Source organism: Orcinus orca, chromosome 2 (assembly GCF_937001465.1).
Source record: "Orcinus orca chromosome 2, mOrcOrc1.1, whole genome shotgun sequence".
Classification (NCBI taxonomy): Eukaryota; Metazoa; Chordata; class Mammalia; order Artiodactyla; family Delphinidae; genus Orcinus; species Orcinus orca.
In genome coordinates this window covers 153,641,291-153,664,745 of record NC_064560.1, presented here as the reverse complement: position 1 = coordinate 153,664,745, position 23,455 = coordinate 153,641,291, and the positions used below count along the sequence as shown (strand labels likewise).

General features: G+C 35.6%; 1 protein-coding gene across 2 annotated transcripts in view; it reads left to right on the top strand.

Moving 5' to 3' along the window:
- The window catches only part of TXNDC16 (thioredoxin domain containing 16), a 111,211-nt gene extending 88,664 nt beyond the window's left edge, over positions 1-22,547 (top strand). For both annotated transcript variants that reach the window (XM_033404775.2, XM_012536539.3), the window contains 5 exons: positions 6,124-6,208; positions 7,825-7,963; positions 12,524-12,684; positions 15,314-15,504; positions 19,932-22,547. In XM_033404775.2, coding sequence (XP_033260666.1) covers positions 6,124-6,208; positions 7,825-7,963; positions 12,524-12,684; positions 15,314-15,504; positions 19,932-20,200 — 845 coding nt within the window. In that variant the 3' untranslated portion in view covers positions 20,201-22,547. The remainder of the gene's footprint in view (positions 1-6,123; positions 6,209-7,824; positions 7,964-12,523; positions 12,685-15,313; positions 15,505-19,931) is intronic.
- The last annotated feature ends 908 nt before the right edge of the window (positions 22,548-23,455 follow it).

The window sequence follows — 23,455 nt, the reverse complement described above, 5'->3', positions numbered from 1 at the left end:
GGAAGATTTTTAATCACAGTTTCAATTTCAGTGATTGTGATTGTTCTGTTCTATTTATATTTTCTATTTCTTACTGGTTCATTCTCGGAAGGTTGTGCTTTTCTAAGAATTTGTCCATATCTTCCAGTTTGTCTGTTTTATTGGCATATAGTTGCTTGTAGTAATCTCTCATGATTCTTTGTATTTCTGCAGTGTCAGTTGTTACTTCTCCTTTTTCATTTCTAATTGTATTGCTTTGAGTCCTCTCCCTCTTTTTCTTGATGAGTCTGGCTAATGGTTTATCAATTTTGTTTATCTTCTCAACGAACCAGCTTTTAGTTTTATTGATCATTACCATTGTTTTCTTTGTTTTTATTTCATTTATTTCTGCTCTGATCTTTATGATTTCTTTCCTTCTGCTAACTTTGGGTTTTGTTTGTTGTTCTTTCTCTAGTTTCTTTAGGTGTAAGGTTAGATTGTTTATTTGAGATTTTCTTGTTGCTTGAGGTAGGCTTGTATAGCTATAAACTTCCCTCTTATAACGGCTTTTGCTGCATTCGATAGGTTTTGGGTCATTGTGTTTTCATTGTCATTTGTTTCTAGGTATTTTTTTGATTACCTCTTTGATTTCTTCAGTGATCTCTAGGTTATTTAGTAGTGCATTGTTCAGCCTCCATGTGTTTGTATTTTTTACAGATTTTTTCCTGTAATTGATATCTAGTTTCATAGCGTTGTGATCGGAAAAGATACTTGATATAATTTCAATTTTCTTAAATTTACCAAGGCTTGATTTGTGACCCAAGATATGATCTATCCTGCAGAATGTTCCATGAGCCCTTGAGAAGAAAGTGTATTCTGTTGTTTTTGGATGGAATGTTCTATAAATATCAATTAAGTCCATCTTGTTTAATGTATCATTTAAAGCTTGTGTTTCCTTATTTATTTTCATTTTGGATGATCTGTCCATGGGTGAAAGTGGGCTGTTAAAGTCCCCTACTATGACTGTGTTAATGTCGCTTTCCCCTTTTATGGCTGTTAGCATTTGCCTTATGTATTGAGGTGCTCCTATGTTGGGTGCATAAATATTTACAATTGTTATATCTTCTTCTTGGATTGATCCCTTGATCATTATGTAATGTCCTTCTTTGTCTCTTGTAATAGTCTTTATTTTAAAGTCTATTTTGTCTGATATGAGAATTGCTACTCCAGCTTTCCTTTGGTATCCATTTGCATGGAATGTCTTTTTCCATCCCCTCACTTTCAGTCTGTATGTGTCCCTAGGTCTGAAGTGGGTCTTTTGGAGACAACATATATATGGGTCTTTTTTTTGTATACATTCAGCCCATCTATGTCTTTTGGTTGGAGCATTTAATCCATTTACATTTAAGGTAATTATCGATATGTATGTTCCTGTTACCATTTTCTTCATTGTTTTGGGTTTGGTTTTGTAGGTCTTTTCCTTCTCTTGTTTTTCCTGCCTAAAGAAGTTCCTTTAGCATTTGTTGTAAAGCTGGTTTGGTGGTGCTGAATTCTCTTAGCTTTTGCTAGTCTGTAAAGGTTTGAATTTCTCTGTCGAATGTGAATGAGATCCCTGCTGGGTAGAGTAATCTTGGTTGTAGGTTTTTCCCTTTCATCACTTTGAATATGTCCTGCCATTCCCTTCTGGCTTGCAGAGTTTCTGCTGAAGGATCAGCTATTAACCTTATGGGGATTCCCTTGTATGTTAGTTGTTGTTTTTCCCTTGCTGATTTTAATATTTTTTCTTTGTATTTAGTTATTGATAATTTGATTGATACGTGTGTTGGCATGTTTCTCCTTGGATTTATCTTGTATGGGACTCTCTGCACTTCCTGGATTGATTAACTATTTCCTTTCCCATATTAGGGAAGTTTTCAAGTATAATGTCTTCAAATATTTTCTCAGTCCCTTTCTTTTTCTCTTCTGCTTCTTCTGGCACCCCTATAATTCGAACGTTGGTGCATTTAATATTGTCCCAGAGGTCTCTGAGACTGTCCTCAACTCTTCTCATTCTTTATTGTGCTCTGCAGTAATTATTTCCACTATTTTATCTTCGAGGTCACTTATCCGTTCTTCTGCCTCAGTTATTCTGCTGTTGATTCCTTCTAGAGAATTTTTAATTTCATTTATTGTGTTGTTCATCATTGTTTGTTTGCTCTTTAGTTCTTCTAGGTCCTTGTTAAACGTTTCTTGTATTTTCTCCATTCTATTTCCAGGATTTGGGATCATCTTTACTATCATTATTCTGCATTCCTTTTCAGGTAGACTGCCTATTTCCTCTTCATTTGTTTGGCCTGGTGGGTTTTTACCTTGTTCCTTCATCTGCTGTGTGTTTCTCTGTCTTTTCATTTTGCGTAACTTACTGTGTTTGGGGTCTCCTTTTTGCAGGCTGCAGCTCCGTAGATCCTGTTGTTTTTGGTGTCTGCTCCCAGTGACTAAGGTTGGTTCAGTGGGTTGTGTAGGCTTCCTGGTTGAGGGGACTGGTGCCTGTGTTCTGGTGGATGATGCTGGGTCTTGTCTTTCTGGTGGGCAGGTCCGCATCTGGTGGTGTGTTTTGGGGTGTCTGTGGCCTTATTATGATTTTAGGCAGCCTGTCTGCTAATGGATGGGGTTGTGTTCCTGTCTTGCTAGTTGTTTGGCATAGGGTGTCCAGCACTGGAGCTTGCTGGTCGTTGAGTGGAGCTGGGTCTTGGCATTGAGATGGAGATCTCTGGGAGATTTTCGCTGTTTGATATTACATGGAGCTGGGAGGTCTCTGGTGGACCAGTGTCCTCAACTCGGCTTCCCCTCCTCAGAGGCACAGGCCTGACGTCCGGTCGGAGCAGCAAGACCCTGTCATCCTCACGAAAAAGAGAAAAAGGGAAAAATATATATATGTCGTTGCTCCCAAAGTCCACCTCCTCAATTTGGGATGATTCGTTTCTATTCAGGTATTCCAGGGATGCAGGGTACATCAGGTTGATTGTGGAGATTAAATCCTCTGCTCCTGAGGCTGCTGGGAGAGATTTCCCTTTCTTTCTTTGTTCGCACAGCTCCTGTGGTTCAGCTTTGGATTTGGCCCCGCCTCTGCGTCTAGGTCGCCTGAGGGCATCTGTTCTTCGCTCAAACAGGACGGGGTTAAAGGAGCAGCTGATTCAGGGGCTCTGGCTCACTCAGGCCGGGGGGAGGGAGGGGAGCGGATGCAAGGCGAGCCTGTGGCAGCAGAGGCCGGCGTGACGTTGCACCAGCCAGAGGCGCGCCGTGCGTTCTCCCGGGGGAGTTGTCCCTGGATCCCGGGACCGTGGCAGTGGCGGGCTTCACAGGCTCCCAGGAGGGGAGGTGGGGAGAGTGACCTGTGCTCGCACACAGGCTTCTTGGTGGCGGCAGCAGCAGCCTTAGCGTCTCCCGCCCGTCTCTGGGGTCCACGCTGATAACTGCGGCTCACGCCCATCTCTGGAGCTCATTTAGGTGGCACTCTTAATCTCACCTGAAACAAAGAGGCAAGAAAAGGTCTCTTGCCTCTTCGGCGGGTCCAGACCTTTTCCCGGACTCCCTCCCAGCTAGCTGTGGCGCACTAGCCCCCTTCAGGCTGTGTTCACGCCGCCAACCCCAGTCCTCTCCCTGGGATCTAAGCTCTGTAGCCCGCCCGAGCCTCAGCTCCCAGCCCCTGCCTGCCCCAGCAGGTGAGCAGACGAGCCTCTCGGGCTTGTGAGTGCCGGTAGGCACCGATTCTCTGTGCGGGAATCTCTCTGCTTTGCCCTCAACACCCCTGTTGCTGTGCTCTCCTCCGCGGCCCCGAAGCTCACCCCCTCCGCCACCCACAGTCTCCGCCTGCGAAGGGGCTTCTAGCGTGTGGAAACCTTTCCTCCTTCACAGCTCCCTCCCACTGGTGCACGTCCCGTCCCTATCCTTTTGTCTCTGTTTATTCTTTTTTCTTTTGCCCTACCCAGGTACGTGGGGAGTTTCTTGACTTTTGGGACGTCTGAGGTCTTCTGCCAGCGTTCAGTGGGTGTTCTGTAGGGGTTGTTCCATATGTAGATGTATTTCTGATGTATTTGTGGGGAGGAAGGTGATCTCTGCATCTTACTCTTGTGCCATCTTGAAGCTCCTAATGTATTTATTTTATGCAATTAAAATATGTTTAAAGTTAAAACAACTAAATATTGTAAGTCACCGTTAATATTACACCTCAAGTATATTTATAGTGGTTAAAAAAATTTTTCATTTAGATAACTATTTCCTTATATTTGGGTTGCCATATATTCTGACATATATGCAGTTTTCACCAAGGAGGAGAATGTGCCTGGTTTCAAATATTCAGAGGAGAATTTACACTTTGATTTAGTGGGAATGGATATGTAACTGAGGTCTACAGTCTTAAATGCTACCATTCCCCAAGGAACTTAGGATTTATGTACAAGTGGTTTCATGCAGAGGCTTGCAAGAAACATATTCATGAGTTTAGAGTCTTCTTCATGAAGAAATTATATGGGAATATTAGTGTAATTTTCTTATCAAAAAAGAAGCTAAAACAGATTTCCATTATGTCATTGCTTTAGATAACAATCATCAATTATTGATCAGAATTTAGAGAAATTTCTCTTAGAAATGAAAGTACAGCACTCAGTTCTTTCTAGTTGCCTAGTTTTCTTATGAATCTTTTCTACTTTGGTATAGCACAGGCTAAAGAAAATATTTTCATGGGTTACTCGTTTCTCATTAAATTTATGATTATAAATGAGCTCTCAGTGCTGCCTGCTGGTGGATTTTGCCACTTTAGTAAGCTGGCTTTCCTACAGTGTTTCTCAGTCTTGTGGAAAGTATGCATCGTTTTTAAAGAAAACAATCTTGTGGTTACCCAAGGTTAACAGTGTTGATGCTCACATCACGAATATAGTGCTGACTACTAAGGTACAGATCTTTTGGGTTCAGCATACCCAGACCTCTAGGTGCTTTATGATTCAATTCTTCCATCATAGTTTTTCTATTTCAACTGTTATGAACCTTTTGTGCAGTGAGCTGAGCTATCATCTGGCCTTCAGTTGTCAAGAATACATCATTTATATCAGTCTACCTTTGCTCTTTTCTCATTAGTCTACAACTGTTTAATTCAGACTTGCTTCTTGGTTATAAGGTCCAGAATATGCTATTATTTATGAAAATGTATTCAGAAACCTACAGAGATAATAGTTCTTATTTTGAGAATGTATATCATAACAAATGGGAAAAGACTGATACACAAATTAATCAAAGTTTAAAAGTAACAAAAACACATTACAGAAAATACAGGAAATAAAAGAAGAAGATACAAATCCCTCATAATTATAGAATCCTAACAGAGACACTGTTAGAGGACTAGAATTTCCAGTCTTCTATTTTTTCTATGCATATGAGCACTTTTAGATTTTCTGGTTATAATGTGTGTATCATTTCACATACCTGCTTTTCTTTCCAGGCTACATATAGGACAGCTGTCTCCATTTACCTTGCCTTAGGAGTAGATTAAAAAGCAACCAATATTTATTTACTTAATCTGTATGATTAGAATCCTGTAAATCTTATAAATTACAGTTGACCCTTGAAAACGAGGGGGTTAGGGGTGCTGACCCCCTGCACAGTTGAAAATCCCCAGACTGCTGTCTCTGCCTCAAAAATAAAGGAATTGATAAATGACCCACCCAAGGGCAGGAAGCTCAGTTTGGATAGAATTAGGACTCAAACTCTACTTCTTTTGATTCCACGTATTGTGATCTCTTGAACACAGTTGAACACATACTTTTCCCCACACTTAGTTAGTTTAAAGGTCTGTTAAATGAAAATACAGGTACTATATTTATTGAAAAAATTCATGTATAAAGTGGACCCATGCTGGTCAAACTCATGTTGTTCAGGGTCATCTGTACATTTGGAGTACATTTATTTACAGAACCATAGTTGTATTATATCAATGTACATTTCTGTAGTTATCAAATGTTATAAAAAGAACACAGATATATTTTAGAACCAATAAGGTATGTAAGGTCTGCACTTAAACGTCTTTATAATTAATTAATAATTAAGCACTATCATCTGTAAACATGTTCGTCAGTTGAATAGCATACATAACTTGAAAGGTTTCAGATTTTTAACTTGTTTGTGTATTTATAGCAAAAGAAGAGTTCACTGAAGCAGGAAACTACCTAAAAGGATGTGTTATCACAGGAATTTATTCTGAAGAAGATGTTTTGACACTGTAAGTCTGTTGGTCTTCTAATTTTAGGGAGGAAGAAGTTTGCAAAATAATTTATTGTTTGTCTTTACAAAGTTGATGAAGGAAAATAGGGCAGCAACATAACTAAATTTTTAATTTCCTTCTGGGAAGATCTAGGAAGTACTACCTGGCTATTTAGAATTTTTAGATATTCAAAATTCTTCTTTAGGCTAGATGCCCTCATGGGGCAACATTGGATTCATACTACTTCATCTTCCTATAAAAGTTTTCCTCTTTGGATTCTATTACCTGCGGTAAATTCTTTTCAGTTGTCATAGTTTTATGAGGAATTTTATTTCTTGAGTGTCTGGGTTTTGGTTTGCCACCAAGGTCTACATAAAAATCAGTTTTTCTATATTTCTCGCAGAGTTTTAGGTGACGAACGGATAGTTCTACTTAATTTTGTTATTGCAGACATACGCTTAAGCAGTGCTTCTTTTAGCCACTTAAGTTGCTTTATTTGTAGAATTCGGGGCTCCTGTGAACTATCAAGTATTTCAGTTGCTGCGGAATGAAGGACTGAACTGAAAATTTGGAAATTATGAATACATAGCACGTTCTACACTTATGACTCCTCTTCAGATGCACGTGGAGTTAATAAGCCCCAGTTTGTGTTTATTACCCTCTGACTATATTATTCCTCATTGTCATTTCTGAGCTTAAATCTTTCATCCTGAATACTGGTGACACATGCTTTTGATGATCGAGCTCCATGAAATCAGTGATTTTTTAAAAGTGAATACAAACTCCAGATCTTTAGGGAATATGAGACCTGTTCACCTGACACATGGACAGTCACCCACTCTCTTCTAGACCAGTAGTTTTCGGAGTATGTTTCGTTTATAACCAACTGGTTATATTACCAACAGGTAATCTGAAAACTGGGCTTTCTACTAATGTTTATAATATTATAACGTCTATACTTTTGTTTTAGCATGAATTAAGCTTTTACATGATATAAATGTGACTACATCACTGGTAATTTCACACAAGACATTTTTTTCCTATTCAGTGATTTTCTTTTAAGTTTAGTTAGCAAAAGTAGTGGTAGGAGGGAGCAGATTTGGGCTCTGTTTCAGTGGAGAGAGCACAGACTCTGTATCTGGAATACCTCAGTGTGAATTCTGTCTCTGCTGTTTACCGCTCTTTCATCATCAGTAAACAGAGGGTTATAGGGATGTTCTGATGGTTAAGGACTTAACTAGAAGCACCTGGTGTAGTGCCTGGCAAATAACAGGCCCATTCTCATAAATGCCTGTCTCCTTGGCTCAGGAGTTTGGTGAGCAGCCCAAAAAGTGGAGAACCATTCAGTGTGTTCCTAATCCTATTTGGACATTTTCTTGATGAATAAATTGTCTAGAAATACAAATCTGGCTAGATTACTATCTGTTGCTTTCTTCTAATCTAGATTATCAAGGTTCTTGAACTTGCTCAGATAGCCTCACATAGAAGATAAGTTTGTCTGGAAATCGAGTTCTTTTTTCCTTAGTAGGGCTTCCCATTTGCTGCCTCCATTGTGACTTCTTGGCCTAACTGTTCATATTTTTGATGATTTGCTATATTTTGGCTGGAAATTTTAATACTACATTTCTCCATAGGTCAAATAAATATGCTGTAACTCTTCCAGCCCTGCTGCTTGCCAGACATAAAGAAGGCAAAATCGAGAGCATTTCATTAGCTAATGTCCATGCTCAAGAAATAGTTCAAATAATAACAAATGCATCACTGGAAATATTTGTGAGTATATTTTCTAATAAGGATGTTATTTGAAATAAGAAAATCTAGACCAGTTAAAGACAGTGTGTTTTAATACATGAGTTTCCAGCTTTTGTTGGCACAGGGCATGATGTGTTGTGATGTCAAGATTCATTGGGTTGCTCTGTTTTATTATTCACCTGTTATGCATACAGCTTCTTTAGTCCACTGCCAAAAGTTTACATGTCTTTGGATTATTTTTATTGCTGAGATGCTTGTGGCTGATGGCCAGTTGAAGTACTCAATCTAGGCTGAAACTTGGCATAAAGCACATAGATTCCAGAGAGCAGACTTCTGGGCTTCAGATCCTTGCTTGTCTCCCTATTGGCTGTATGTAAGCATCTCTGTGCCTCAGTTTCCACATGTGTAAAATGTAGGTGATAGTAGCCCCTGCTGCAGAGCGTTATTGTAAGGACTAAACGAGATGGGTGTTCAGTGCTCTGTGTACAGTGTTTGGCCCCTGGTAAACACTCAACAAATGTTAGCTGGTATTATACCATTTTAGAGCAAAATACTGTCTTACGAAAGTCCTTTTCCGATGCTTACTTTGTGTAATAATGGATTCAGGGGCCCAGCAGATGTAACCTGCATTTCTTGATTTTGGTTGTTTTGCATTAATATTAACTGTAGCTAGAATATTATAAATGTATGCTTTTGTACCTTTCTAAAGTGCCATAGGGGCACTATTATCAACTGTAAATACTGAACGAATATCCTCCTGTTACTGTTTTTTGTCATGCTGACCTAAATGATACTACATTTTAGGCTCAAAGAAATGAATGTATTCTTTAAGTTTTTTGTGACCTCAGTTCTATTGCCTCCCCTCCCCCAATTAAAGTTACAGTTTATAATCAATCAAATCATTAATATTTTCAGGATGTGGTTTTCTAAATTATTTATAAAGTAACATTTTTGTCTTTAATGACATTATTAAATGACTTTCTTTAGCATATACATAGTGTAATATTTTTGGAATTATCGTAAGACTTTAGCTTTTTTTCCGAGATAATACAGGAAAGTATAAAGAAGAAAATCAGAATAAACCATAACTTCTTTCACCAAGTTTAAATTTGGGGATATATTTTCCCGAACTTAAAAAAAAATTCCATGTGTATATATGTGTTTATCTTTTTATATTAAGGGATATTTCCACCAAGAAATAAATATTTGCATATTAGTTTTTAAATATTGGCATAATATTCTGTTGTACTAATAAACCACAATTTATCTAATTTTCTGTTTGTTAATATTTAAGATGCCTTTGTTTTGTTTTGTTTTATTCTGGGACCATCCTTATAGATAATCTTTGGGTGTTGCTATGACTATGTACTTACGGTAAATTCGTAGAATTTGAATTGCTAGTCCAAAGGGTAGGCACATTTCGAAGGCTTCTGACATTTATTCCTGTCTCGCCCAACAGAAGATTTGTATCATTTTACTCTTTAATCTTTGCCTAACTGCTAGATAAAAATAGGTATCTAATTGTTTTCTTTAAGATTATATTCTTTAAGGCTGAGAAACTGTGGGCAAGCTTAACAATTATCAATGTTTATAGTTAAGGCAAATTTACAACATTTGGTTTGCAGTGTTCAAGTAAATAATGAACAGCTGTAATAATATTTATTTTGCTTTTAGTTACGATCTTTTCATAAATTCTAAAACCTTCAAGTGGTTATTAAATTTCTCAGTGCTGCTTTGTGTTGGAGCTTTAAGTCTAGAGCATCAGTGACTGTGTACAGTAGCCAGCTAGCAGTAATCTGTCTCCTGGCCTACACCTAGTTACCAGAAGGACTTTGGATCCTTCCTCTGGATAGGAAAGAGGAGTGGATGGCCGGATGGTTAACATTTTTTACATAACATCGAACTTTTATTTTAATGAACCTGATGACAAATTAGTCCAGGTAAATAGTGCCCAAATCTGAAATACATGATAATTTGCTATGTAAATATCATAAGTAAGCAATGATATATCCAAGGCTGTCACACTTAGAACTATTTGTTAGGTAATATGTTTAGCACTTTTCTCAGATACATGGAGTTCCTTTTTATGTTCTTATTATGAATAAGTTAAGAATATCAGAACCCACACAATTATAGTCTCTTACGTACTCAAATAGCCAAAGGTCACCTTCCAGGGACCACATTTGATGACCTTTTCTGTTTCTCCTTAACCTCTGAATAGCAATCAAAACTCTTGATTGTGCTTTTCCTTCTTAAAATTCTCTCCTCCTTTGGCTTTTGCAATTCAATCCTCTCTAGGTACACTTTCAACCCTCTGGCCACTCTAGAATTACATCTTCAATGCTTTTTTCTTTTTTTGCTATGTTTCTCTTTGGAGACTTTATCTATACCCATAACTTCTACTGTCATACCAGCTGATGATTCCTAACTCTGTTTCTAATCATAACCTCTAAACTCACACAACTCTTACTCTTTCTTTCCTGACTTAGGAAAGAGCAGTGCCTGTCACTAGCTTGTCTTTCCACAAATTCATATTCCAGTTAGTCATCTGAAACAGGCCTAACCATGTCACTCATTTGATACAAAATCTCAGTATTCCTGAGAGCTAGAAAGCCTGTGGAGTCATTTTCCCATCTGGTTTGACAGCCACATTTGCCTCTTGCCTGCCTAAGTCTGGTATGCTTCACTCTCACTGTTCCCCAGATACTCTGCATGCCTTAACATCTGTCTGCACCCTCATGATGCTCCCTATATCTGGAATCCCCGCTCTAAGCGCACACCTCTATCTATCAAGGTCTTATTCCTTATGCAAGGCCCAGATCAAATACCACTTCCTAAAATCACCCATGAGCTCCCCTAACTTGTTTTTTAGTTTTAATTTAGAACCAATAGGTTTCCTTAGTGTCACACATTAATTTTTTTCTTGGATCACAGCAGTTTGTATACTTCTTTCCTTCTCTTAACTATGAACTCTTTGAGGGCAGGGTAAGCACCTTAATTCTTTTTGATTCAGTACCCAGCATAAGATCTTGAAGTTCTCAATAAATTTTTGAATTGAGCAGTGATGGCTCCATTGCACCAGATTCGTCAAATCCATTCTGCTGGCTTGATGAGATCTGTCAATTTTAGGAAGGGGACGTAACTCATGTAGAAGAGAAAAGATGATAGTTAATACAAGAATACAACACAGGGGAGTTTGGAGAAGAAGGGATCTAAGATTTAAATCATGAAAGAGGAAGGTGTGAAAAGAGGATTTTTAGTGTGAAAGAGAAAGAATTTAAAGAAAAATGAGAATTGGCAGAGGAAAGTGGTTTTGAGAACTAAGTACGGAAAAGTACGTGCCAGAGTTTGGTGTTTGGGGATGAATCGGAGGTGGTTGGCACCATGAAAAAAATTGTTCATTTGGATTTCTAGTGTGATCCAATGAAATGGGAAGCTGGTGAACAGGATGCCTGAGTGCTAGTTTCATTCAACTCTTCCTCCTACTTAGCTGTGTGACTTCAGCAAGTCAGTTTCTCGTCTTTGGTTTCCTTATCTGTCAGCAGGGGATTAGTTTTATGATATAGGAAGATTTAATCCAGCTCATAAGTACATCCAGAAGATGAATTAATAGATGTGGTACTAAAAATGGAAAATGGTAGAAGACTTTAATATTCTAAGTCACTGCTATTTTCTTTTTTAAATTTTTATTGGAGTATAGTTAATTTACAATGTTGTGTTAGTTTCAGGTATACAGCAAAGTGAATCAGTTATACATATACATATATCCACTTTTTAGATTCTTTTCCCATATAGGCCATTACAGAGTATTGAGTAGAATTCCCTGTTCTATACAGTACATCCTTATTAGTTATCTATTTTATATATAGTGTCACTGCTATTTTTAATCCTGAATATGTTAACTTTGTTTGTTACTCTTTCAATTCTTATTAATAACAGCCTAGACAAAGTTGTCTTCTACAAATATATAAAAAACATTGTTCTCTTTTAATTAATAAAAAGAATAAAAGGGTAAGATTTCTTATTTCTTACTAAATTTTTTCATTGTTATTTTAAACCCCAAAGAAATAAGAGACTTTTAAAATTTGTTTTAGCATATTATTGAATTACTTTAATTATGCTAAAAACTCATAATTTTGAAACAAAGCAAGATTTTATTAATTTTTAAGTAATCATAGATGTTAAAAGATTATATCTTTAAAGCTCAGCTTATGTTTTTTTCAAAAATTTTATAAAGATATAACAAGAATTTTATTTGTCATGTGTATGTTGGCTAGTCTGATCCAGATTTTAGCATAAGAAATTATTAGAAGTGCTACATCCTTGTAAAACAGGGAGCTCCTTTAATTTGTTTTCAAATTCTATTAGTTTAATTTTGAAAATAACTCATTCTTAAGACAAACTGGGTTTAAATTTTAAAAACTCTTGAGATTCATAGTTATTAATCAGTATAGCAAAATCTCCACTTAAATGAAAATGTTTGAAATACATTTTACAAACTAAAATTGCAATAGTGATTTGAACATTATTTTCTACTTTATACACTATAATTCTCCATTTTTCTTGGTTTGTTTTAAACAGCCAGAAATCACTGTGGAAAATCTTCCCACTTACTTAAGACTTCAGAAACCATTACTCATTTTATTCAGTGATGGCAGCATAAATCCTCAGCATAAAAAAGCAATATTGACGCTGCTAAAAGAGAAACACTTGGATTCACTTACCCCTTGCTGGTTAAATCTGTAAGTATATATTTTTTTATTTTTTAATACGTAAAAGGTAAAGAAAGTATAATTATTATTAAATTTTCATTAGGGAATGAAACTCTACTTGTGGAGTTATATATTATGGGACCAATGTGTATGTTATCATGATATTTTAGTAACTAAACTCCCTCAGACTGTCTAAGATGACGTTGTTTTAGACTGAATTCTGTTTTACAGTAAATTCTTTTTTTTTTTTTTGCTGTGTGATTTTTTTTCCAGCTTTATTGAGATATAAATGACAAATAAAATTGTAAGATATTTAAAATATACATTGTGATAATTTGATATATGTATACATTGTGAAAAGATTCTTCCATCTAATTATTTAATACATCCATCACCTCACATATTTGTTTTATATATATAAACTTTTGGGGGTGGTGAGAACATTTAAGTTCTACTCGCTTAGCAAATTTCAGTGATACAGTACAGTATTATCAACTATAGTCATCATGTTATACATTAAATCCTCAGACCTTATTCATCTTGCAACTGAAAGGTCTGTATTCTTTTACCAATCTCTCCATATTTCCCCCACCCTGTAGTCCCTGACAACTTGTCTACTCTGTTTTTATGAATTTGACTTTTTTTTAAGCTTCCACATATAAGTGATACTACTATGTAGTATTTGTCTTTCTCCTTCTGGCTTATTTCACTTAGTATAATGCCCTCAAATACCATCCATGTTGTAGCAAATAGCAGGATTTCATTCTTTCTCATGGCTGAATAATATTCCATTCTCTAAGTCTGTTTCTGTTTTATAAATAAGTTCATTTGTATCATTTTTTTTAGATTCTGCATAGAAGTGATATCATATGATATGATATTTGTCTTTCTCTGACTTCTTCCCTTACTTTGATAATCTCCAGGTCCATACAAGTTGCTGCAAATGGCATTATTTCATTTTTTTAATGGCTGAGTAATATTCCATTGTATATATGTGCCTCATCTTCTTTATCCACTCCTCTGTTGATGGACATTTAGGTTGCTTCAGTGTCTTGGCTATTGTAAACTGTGCTGCAGTGAACATTGGGAGTGCATGTATCTTTTTGAACCATGTTTTTCTCCAGATATAATATGCCCAGGAGTGGGATTGCTGGATCACATAGTAGCTTTATTTTTAGTTTCTTAAGGAACCTCCATACTCTTCTCCATACTGGCTGTACCAATTTACATTCCCACCAACAGTGCACAAGGGTTCCAGTTTTTCCACATCCTCCCTAGTGCTTGTTATTTGTGGTCGTTTGTTGATAGCCATTCTGACAGGTGTAAGGTGATATCTCATTGTGGTTTTTATTTGCATTTCCCTGATGATTAGTGATGTTAAGCATCTTTTTATGTACCTTTTGGTCATTTGTATGTTTTCTTTGCAAAAATGTTTATTCAGTTATGTCCATTATTTAATTGAATTGTTGTTTTGTGATTGAGTTGTGTGAGTTCTTTAGTTATTTTGGATATTAATCCCCTATCAGATATATGATTTGCAAATATTTTCTCCCCTTCTGAATGTTGCCTTTTCATTTTGTTGGTTTCCTTTGCTGTGCAGAAGTTTTTTAGTTTGATGTAGTCCCACTTGTTTATTTTTGCTTTTGTTGCCTTTGTTTTTGGTGTCATACAGTAAATTTTTAAAGATAATAATTTTTCTGATTTTAAAAGTAATGGATGTTCATTGAGGGAAATTTGGCAAATACAGAAAAATAAACATTGTGTTATTTTGGCATTTTTCTTTAATTCCTTTTTCTGTATTTCTGTATTTTAAAAATGCAGCCTAAAACTTTACAGAAAATTATCAGTGCATTTACCAACAATATTTCCTGGTATATTTTCTAGATGTGTGGCTTGTGTTATTACATTTAATGTCTCTGAACACAGTTCACATATTTAGATACACTATCCATTGTTCAAAGTCATCAGATGAAAGACATTTCATTTTTAACTCATTGGAAAAATTACAAAAATGGGGCAGTGTACACTTTTGTTGTGAAGAGTTCACTAACAGTACAGCCTACTACTTGAAACAAAATTTTCCCAGGTAATTATCCTTGTAGCTATCTCAGAGTGAAATAGTCCTTTCCATTATGTGGAATGTGCTGTATTAGGAAAAATAGGTGTCTTAAACTTGTGGTTTCCTTGTATGAATACTTTAAAAAATCTTTTTAATTTGAAATTAATCCTGAGGAAAGAGACAATTTTATTTGGAAAAGCGGTATTTATTATTAGTATCTTGTTATTTTATAGTTTTGTAGCCATTTAATTTTTGAGTTGACATGTGATCAGATACTTGACTAAACTTTGGAAGGAACGTATTGATTGTATTGAGACAAAATTGACAAGCCTTTGGACTATGTTTTTCATTAAAACTCATTGGTTGCCTTTTTTCTGCTAAGAGAAATACAGTAAGTACCCTATGTTAAAAGAAACTTTATGCCTCTGGTTACTAATAACATAGTTACAGACCTCTTGATTTTTAGGACATATTTTCATAAAATAAACTTCCTCGCATGATACTATATTTAAAGGTTAATATGTTTTACAAACTGTTGTTCTTGTTATTTTGTTATAGAAAGAAATATTAATTAACGTGTTCAGTTGCTCCCTTTTATAGGAAGAATACTCCCGTGGGGAGAGGAATCTTGCAGGCATATTTTGATACCCTACCTCCCCTTCCTCTTCTTGCTGTGGTAAATCTGCATTCAGGCGGCCAAGTATTTGCATTTCCTTCAGACCAGGCTATCACTGAACAGAACCTTTTATTGTGGCTGAAAAAATTAGAAGCAGGACTAGAAAGTCATATCAGTAAGTTTCCTGTTTTAATGTGCACAATTTTATATTTTGTTTCATGGATTTTTTTAAACTTGAATTATCGCTCATGGATGCTAGAATGAGTTGAATTGTAATGTTTGTAAGTATTCTAAATATTAATACACTGATAGCATTGTCCATGGGACAGTCTCCTATATGGTAGGCATTACTACCCACAGAAAATAAGTGTCATATGAAATTTAATAATAATAGCTAACATTTATTGAATGCTCAGTAGGTGTCTGGCTCAAAGCTACGTGATTCACATGCATTATCTCATTTATTCTCACAAGAGTCATAGGAACTATCATTACCTGTAGAAGAGTTAAGTAACTAGTTCAAAGTCGTAATTAACCAGTAAATGAGGAAGCTTGGATTTCAACATGGCTCTGTTGTACTCCAGAGCCAGAATTTTGAACCACAAGAAAATAGATCTTGACCCAGAATTTATAATGCTGGCTTATGACATGCCATACTCCCTATTTTTCTAAAACCTATGTGGATTTATACCTGTGGTATAGATGTGTATGTTAGTTTATATACAATTGTGACAACAACAGGCCTGTTGATATAATTTAAATTAGTTAACATGTAATCATCTAGATCATTAGTCTGTTGAGGAAATAGTGTGAAATTTGATGTAATGAAAAGTTTCCTAAGGTACTTCTGAGGATTTTGTTATTGAAAACCAAATGAACTATATTATAATAACATTTTGACACTGTTCATGACCGAGTTCTGAAATAAGGGTGTGTGTGTGAATATATATGTATACACACTGTGAATATATATATACATATATATACACACACACACACACACACACACACACACACACACACACAGTTTTATATATTTATATACACACAGTTCTGGTATATAAACTCCAATTCAGTGTTACACTGTCTCTCAGCCAGCATGCATTGTGTGAGTCTGTCATTATGTATATTTATGTATATTTAATCAGATTCTTGAATTTATTTGTTTTAAGTGCCAATCATTGCAGCATACCTGTTCTTCCCAGGAGGTCTATCTACTTCATTTCTGTTAAGTTAGGCAGTTTTAACTAAATTATTGTGTTTAAATAGTCTATAAAAGGTATTTGTATATTGAAATGTAATTCACATACCGTAAAATGCACCCTTTTAAAGTATACAATTTGATGGGTTTTTTTTGTATATTCACGAGGCTGTGCGACCATCACCACTACTGAGTTTTAAAGCATTTTCATCACTGCAAAAAGAAACCCTATACCCATTAGCACTCACTCCCCATTCTCCCCTCCCTTCATTCCCTGACAACCACTCATGTACCTTCCATCTTTATGGATTTGCCTAATCTGGACATTTCGTATAAATGGAATCATACAACATGAGGCCTTTTGGGTCTGGCTTCTTTCCCTTAGCATAGGCTTTCAAGGACCATCCATGTTATAGCATGAATCAGTAGTTCATTCCTTTCTATGGATGAATAATATTCTATTGGATGGATATACCCCATTTTGTTTCTCCATTCAGCAGTTGATGGACATTTGCATTGTCTCCACTTTTTGCTATTATGAATAATGCTGCTATGAACATTCATGTACATGTTTTTCTATTATGTACACAGATAGCATATGGCAGTTGCCCCACTCTCTTGAATACAGCATCTTTGTAACAGGTTTTAAATTGGGAAATTTACATCCTCCAACTCTGTTCTTCATGTGCAGGATTATTTTGGCTTTTCTGGGTCCTTTTAGATGTATATATTTTTAAGTCTTAATTTTCTGAGATAATTTATTAGTTTTAACATTTTCCTAGGATATGTAAAAAAGTAATTAAATTGACTATTTTGTCTTCCATAATCTGAAAGAAGCCTTTCTATGGTTGTTATCACTCAATGTTGGCTTCTTCATTCTAGCCACACAACATAGGGGTCCTTTCGGTTGTAGCTCTTGAGCTCTTCAGATAGTCTATGTTCTCTTCTCTATCTGCATTGCTATTTTATAGAAGCAGTTGAGTGTTGTCATTTTGCAGTTGCTGTGACACAGAGGCCTCGGGGACTCTAAGTCAGATAGGATTATATGTAAGTCGGGCCAGAGTACCTCTCCAACTGAATTGCTTTAAAAAAGGTCGTGTGATGTTCAAAGACACAGAAACCTGAGCTTCTGACCCAGCCTCCTTGATTACTAACTGTGGTTTTAGGCAAGTTTTTTCTTTGTTCCCTCCTTTACAACTATAAAAGGAGATTAATAGTTCCTACTCTGACTACGTCACAGTTACTTTAAAAATCAAAATTAAGTATGCGAAGGCATACATTTTAAAGTGTAAAACCTAAAGTGTTATTATTCTTCATATAAAGATCCTTTCCTACAAGGAGCATCCTTGGGGGCTTTGATTCCTCAACTCAAACCATTACTAGAGGAAGGAATCAGAATTATTCTTCTGAGTTTCCTGAGAGACTGGTATTTCTTCCATTGCAATTATGTTAATACCTCTGGTTTCCATTACTCCTTTGTATCACTGCTCCTGATCTGAAGTTATTCCTGCAGCCTCTGGGAATAGGGAAGAAGCAAAAGTCCAAGCAGGACTTTTCTGTATTGGGACTTGTCTTCTGTGCTGCCAGGACCTGCTCTCACCACACCTTGGGAGACAGCTCTGAGACAAGGGATGTTGCAGCCACTCTTAGAATAGCCTGAATCTGTAACGTGGTGCCACCAGTCCCTGCCTCACCTTGCTTGCTGCACATCTTAATTCCTGTGAAATTGTCACCACTGGCTATTCTTACTTGAGACTTACACTTAATTTTGGTCAAGTTCTCTGACCTTTCTAGGCCTTGGTTTTCTCACCTATAAACTGGGATAATAATTGTACTTTCCTCATAGGGTTGTAAGGATTAACTACATAATGCCTGATGTATAGTAAAGCCTCAATCAATGTTGGCGATTATTATTATTATCATTACTAATTTGATAATAATGTCTTTATTGACCATATGTGATGAGAATACAGTTTTATTTGTAACTGAAAACATTAAGATCTTTATAGAGTTCCTTCAGGAAATAATTAGCAGAATTAGGATGTCCAGTTTCGGGCATTTTGTCATCGTCTCAGACCACTAGGCTGCAGTGTTTACCTTAAAAAATAAATACTGCTAAATCTTTGCTGTGCTTTAAATTGGACTTAAAGATGCTTTATCTGCATATTGCAAAGTATAGTTATTCTTACTTCTTGCCTAGTCATTATATTCAAGAAACTATTTTATCTGTTTGTCACTTTTGAGTCTGCTAACCTGACAACACTGTAATTTGAAACATCAATTACAAGGGTAGCCTAAATTTAATACCCTGCTGATGTACCATGGATTTCATATAATTGAGTCTGAGTGAAGAAATCATATATCAATAAGTAGAGTATAGATATACATATATATTGATGCAGATTTTCGTTTGTGCTTTAATCTACTCTAGGAAATTAAAGTTTCTTAAAATGTCCTAAGCTTTTATTTGATTTATGAGAGATGCTAAAGTTTTTATTTTTGAGCATTACTTTCTTTTCATGTACCAGTGCATAGATTCTTTCACTGGAATTTATTTTTTAAATGTTTACTTTACACATTTCCTTATATATAGTTTATTTCTCAAATAGTATTTCAAATAGCCAACTAAACTCTGAAATTGTGTGAAATCTGTTTTCTAAATGGAGAAAAGCTAGTTTATCTCATATATATGTTGTCAGCGTAAATTCATTTTCTTTTTTTAATGACCAATGTTTTAAAATAATGTTAAGATTCACTGCCGTGATTCCAATCACTGTCTGTTTATAGTAGTTGATTCCATAGCAATTTTAAATGATTTCTTGCCTATAATTATTTTTATAAAATGTACTTTTTTTTCATCAAGTATGTGCAAAGGATGTTAATCAAATCTTCCAAAACAGAAAATGCTTTAAAATGTAAGGAAATACTTGTCTAAATAATAAATCTCTATGTATGTTCCAAATTTTTTTCCTGAAATGTTTCATAGTTATATTTCTTTGGGATAAAGACAGGGATAGTGAGGGAAGCAAGAGACTTCTTCATTTTAACTTGTCCCTGGCTGTGTGTAATCTCATTACACATATTGCTATTTTTTAAAACCTCAACAAGGGTTAACAGGCAGTGAGATTATGGACCTTTTGTGTTTTTCCTATTAATACTTATCTTTATTTAAAATAGAATAGCTTGTAAATGTAATATATGAAAAATGTCTAATAGTGACAAATGTATCAAGCTTCTTAGACAATGATGATAATAAAATATAGCTTTGCTCAGATAAGGAAAACTGATAAGACCTTTACTCCTACAAATATATTTTGCAAAATAAAACATTTTCTAGTATATTCATGTGATGAGATTTTATATCTGTTCATCTTTAAACCTTGATTCTGTCTTTCTTCCAGAAATTTTACCTGCTCAGAAATGGAAACCTCCTCTGCCTGCTTATGATTTTCTAAGTATGATGGATGCTGCAACATCACAGCATCCTACTAGGAAAGTTCCTGAGTGTATAAAAGAAACTGATGTGCAGGAAAATGACAAAGAACAGCCTGAAGATAAATCAGCGATCAGAAATGAACCTACTGGAACACTGAGAAAAAAGCATTGGAATAGAAGTAATTGGTTTGAAGAAGCCAAAAAACAATTCAGGCATGATAATAAAGAATTATGATGCTCAAAAGTCAGCTAATTTCATAGGGCTGTGGAAAGCTTTCTGAAGTCTTTTTGGCTTATTTGATAGACTTAAGAATTTATTTCACTAAAAAGTAATACTATCTCACCATTATTCAACATAGTTTTGGAACTTTTAGCCACAGCAATCAGAGAAGAAAAAGAAATAAAAGGAATCCAAATCGGAAAAGAAGAAGTAAAGCTGTCACTGTTTGCAGATGACATGATCCTATACATAGAGAATCCTAAAGATGCTACCAGAAAACTACTAGAGCTAATCAACGAATTTGGTAAAGTAGCAGGATACAAAGTTAATGCACAGAAATCTCTTGCATTCCTATACACTAATGATGAAAAATCTGAAAGTGAAATTAAGAAAACACTCCCAGGTACCACTGCAACAAAAAGAATAAAATATCTAGGAATAAACCTATCTATCTACAGAGACAAAAGACCTGTATGCAGAAAATTATAAGACACTGATGAAAGAAATTAAAGATGATACAAATAGATGGAGAGATATACCATGTTCTTGGATTGGAAGAATCAACATTGTGAAAGTGACTCTACTACCCAAAGCAATCTACAGATTCAATGCAATCCCTATCAAACTACCAATGGCATTTTTCACAGAACTAGAAAAAAATTTTTCACAATTTGTATGGAAACACAAAAGACCCTGAATAACCGAAGCAATCTTAAAAAGAAAAATGGAGCTGGAGGAATCAGGTTCCCTGACTGCAGACTATTCTACAAAGCTACATTAATCAAGACAGTATCGTACTGGCACAAAAACAGAAATGTAGACTAATGGAACTGATAGAAAGCCCAGAGATAAACCCACACACATATGGTTACCTTATTTTTGATAAAGAAGGCAAGAATATACAATGGAGAAAAGACAGCCTCTTCGATAAGTGGTGCTAGGAAAACTGGACAGCTACATGTAAAAGAATGAAATTAGAACACTCCCTAACACCATACACAAAAAATAAACTCAAAGTAGATTAAAGACCTAAATGTAAGGCCAGACACTATAAAACTCTTAGAGGAAAACATAGGCAGAACACTCTATGACATAAATCACAGCACAATCCCTTTTGACCCACCTCCTAGAGAAATGGAAATAAAAACAAAAATAAACAGATGGGACCTAATGAAACGTCAAAGCTTTTGCACAGCAAAGGAAACCATAAACAAGACGAAAAGACAACCCTCAGAATGGGAGAAAATAGTTGCAAATGAAGCAACTGACAAAGGATTGATCTCCAAAATTTACAAGCAGCTCAATATCAAAAAAACGACCCAATCCAAAAATGGGCATAAGACCTAAATAGACATTTCTCCAAAGAAGGTATACAGATTACCAAGAAACACATGAAAGAATGCTCAACATGATTAATCATTAGAGAAACGCAAATCAAAACTACAATGAGATATCATCTCACACCGGTCAGAATGGCCCTCATCAAAAAATCTAGAAACAGTAAATGCTGGAGAGGATATGGAGAAAAGGGAACACTCTTGCACTGTTGGTGGGAATGTAAATTGATGCAGCCACTATGGAGAACAGTATAGAGGTTCCTTAAAAAACTAAAAATAGAACTACCATACAACCCAGGAATCCCACTACTGGGCATATCCCCTGAGAAAACCATAATTCAAAAAGAGTCATGTACCAAAATGTTCATTGCAGCTCTATTTACAATAGTCAGGACATGGAAGCAGCCTAAGTGTCCATCGACAGATGAATGGATAAAGAAGATGTGACACATATATACAATGGAATATCACCCAGCCATAAAAAGAAACGAAATTGAGTTATTTGTAGTGAGGTAGATGGACCTAGAGTCTGTTATACAGAGTGAAGTAAGTCAGAAAGAGAAAAACAAGTATCGTATGCTAACACATATATATGGAGTCTAAAAAAAAAAAAAAACAAAACGGTCATGAAGAATCTAGGGGAAGATGGGAATAAAGACACAGACCTACTAGAGAATGGACTTGAGGATACGGGGAGAGGGAAGGGTAAGCTGGGACAAAGTGAGAGAGTGGCATGGACATATATACACTACCAAACGTAAAATCGCTAGCTAGTGGGAAGCAGCTGCATAGCACAGGGAAATCAGCTCGGTGCTTTGTGACCACCTAGAGGGGTGGGATAGGGAGGGTGGGAGGGAGGGAGATGCAAGAGGGAAGAGATATGGGAGCATATGCATATATGGGGATATATGTATATGCATAGCTGATTCACTTTGTTATTAAGCAGAAACTAACACCATTGTAAAGCAATTATACTCCAATAAAGTTTAAAAAAAAGATACAAGTTACTAATATCAAAAATGAAAGAGGAAACATCACTACAGATCCTATGGATTATAATAGTATATTAAAGGAACACTATGAACAGCTCTCTGTCCACAAATTTGATTACCTAGATGAAATGGACCAATTCCTTTAAAGACAATCTGCCAAAACTCACACAAGAAGAAGTAGACCATCTGAATAGGCCTACAGCTATTAAAGAAGTTGAATCAATCATTAATAACCTTTTAAAACAGAAAGCACCATGCCCAGATGTGTTCACTGGGGAATTTTATCCAACATTTAAAGAACAAATTATACCAATTCTTTGCAATTTATTCCAAAAGATAGAAGCCAATAAAATACTTCTAAACTCATTCTATGAGGCCAGCATTACTCTAATATCAAAACCAGTCAAAGTACAAGAAAACTATAGATCAACAATGGGCCATGAACATAGATGCAAAAATAGTCAACAAATTGAATCCAACAATATACAAAAAAAATTATGTACCATGACCAAGTGGGATTTATCCTTTGTAGGCAAGGATGCATCAACATTTGAAAATCAATTAATGTAACACATCACATCAACCATCTAAAAGAGAAAAATCATGAACATGTGAATAGATGCAGGAAAAATATTTCACAAAATTCAGCACCAATTCATGATTAAAAACTCAGTGTCAGAGACTGGACATGTGGAAGGCAAGGATTATATGGGAACTCTCTGTACTTTCTGCTCAGTTTTGCTGGAAATCTAAACTTGCTCTAAAAAATAAAGTTTGTTAATAATTAAATAATTTTTAAAAAACAATACTAAATCATTTCAAGTTTCTAGACCAGTGAGGTCCAATAGAAATATAATGCACCATTTCATGTAATTTAGAATTTTCTGTAGCCCCATTAAAAAAGTAGAACTGAGCAGGTAAAATTAATTTTAATATATTTC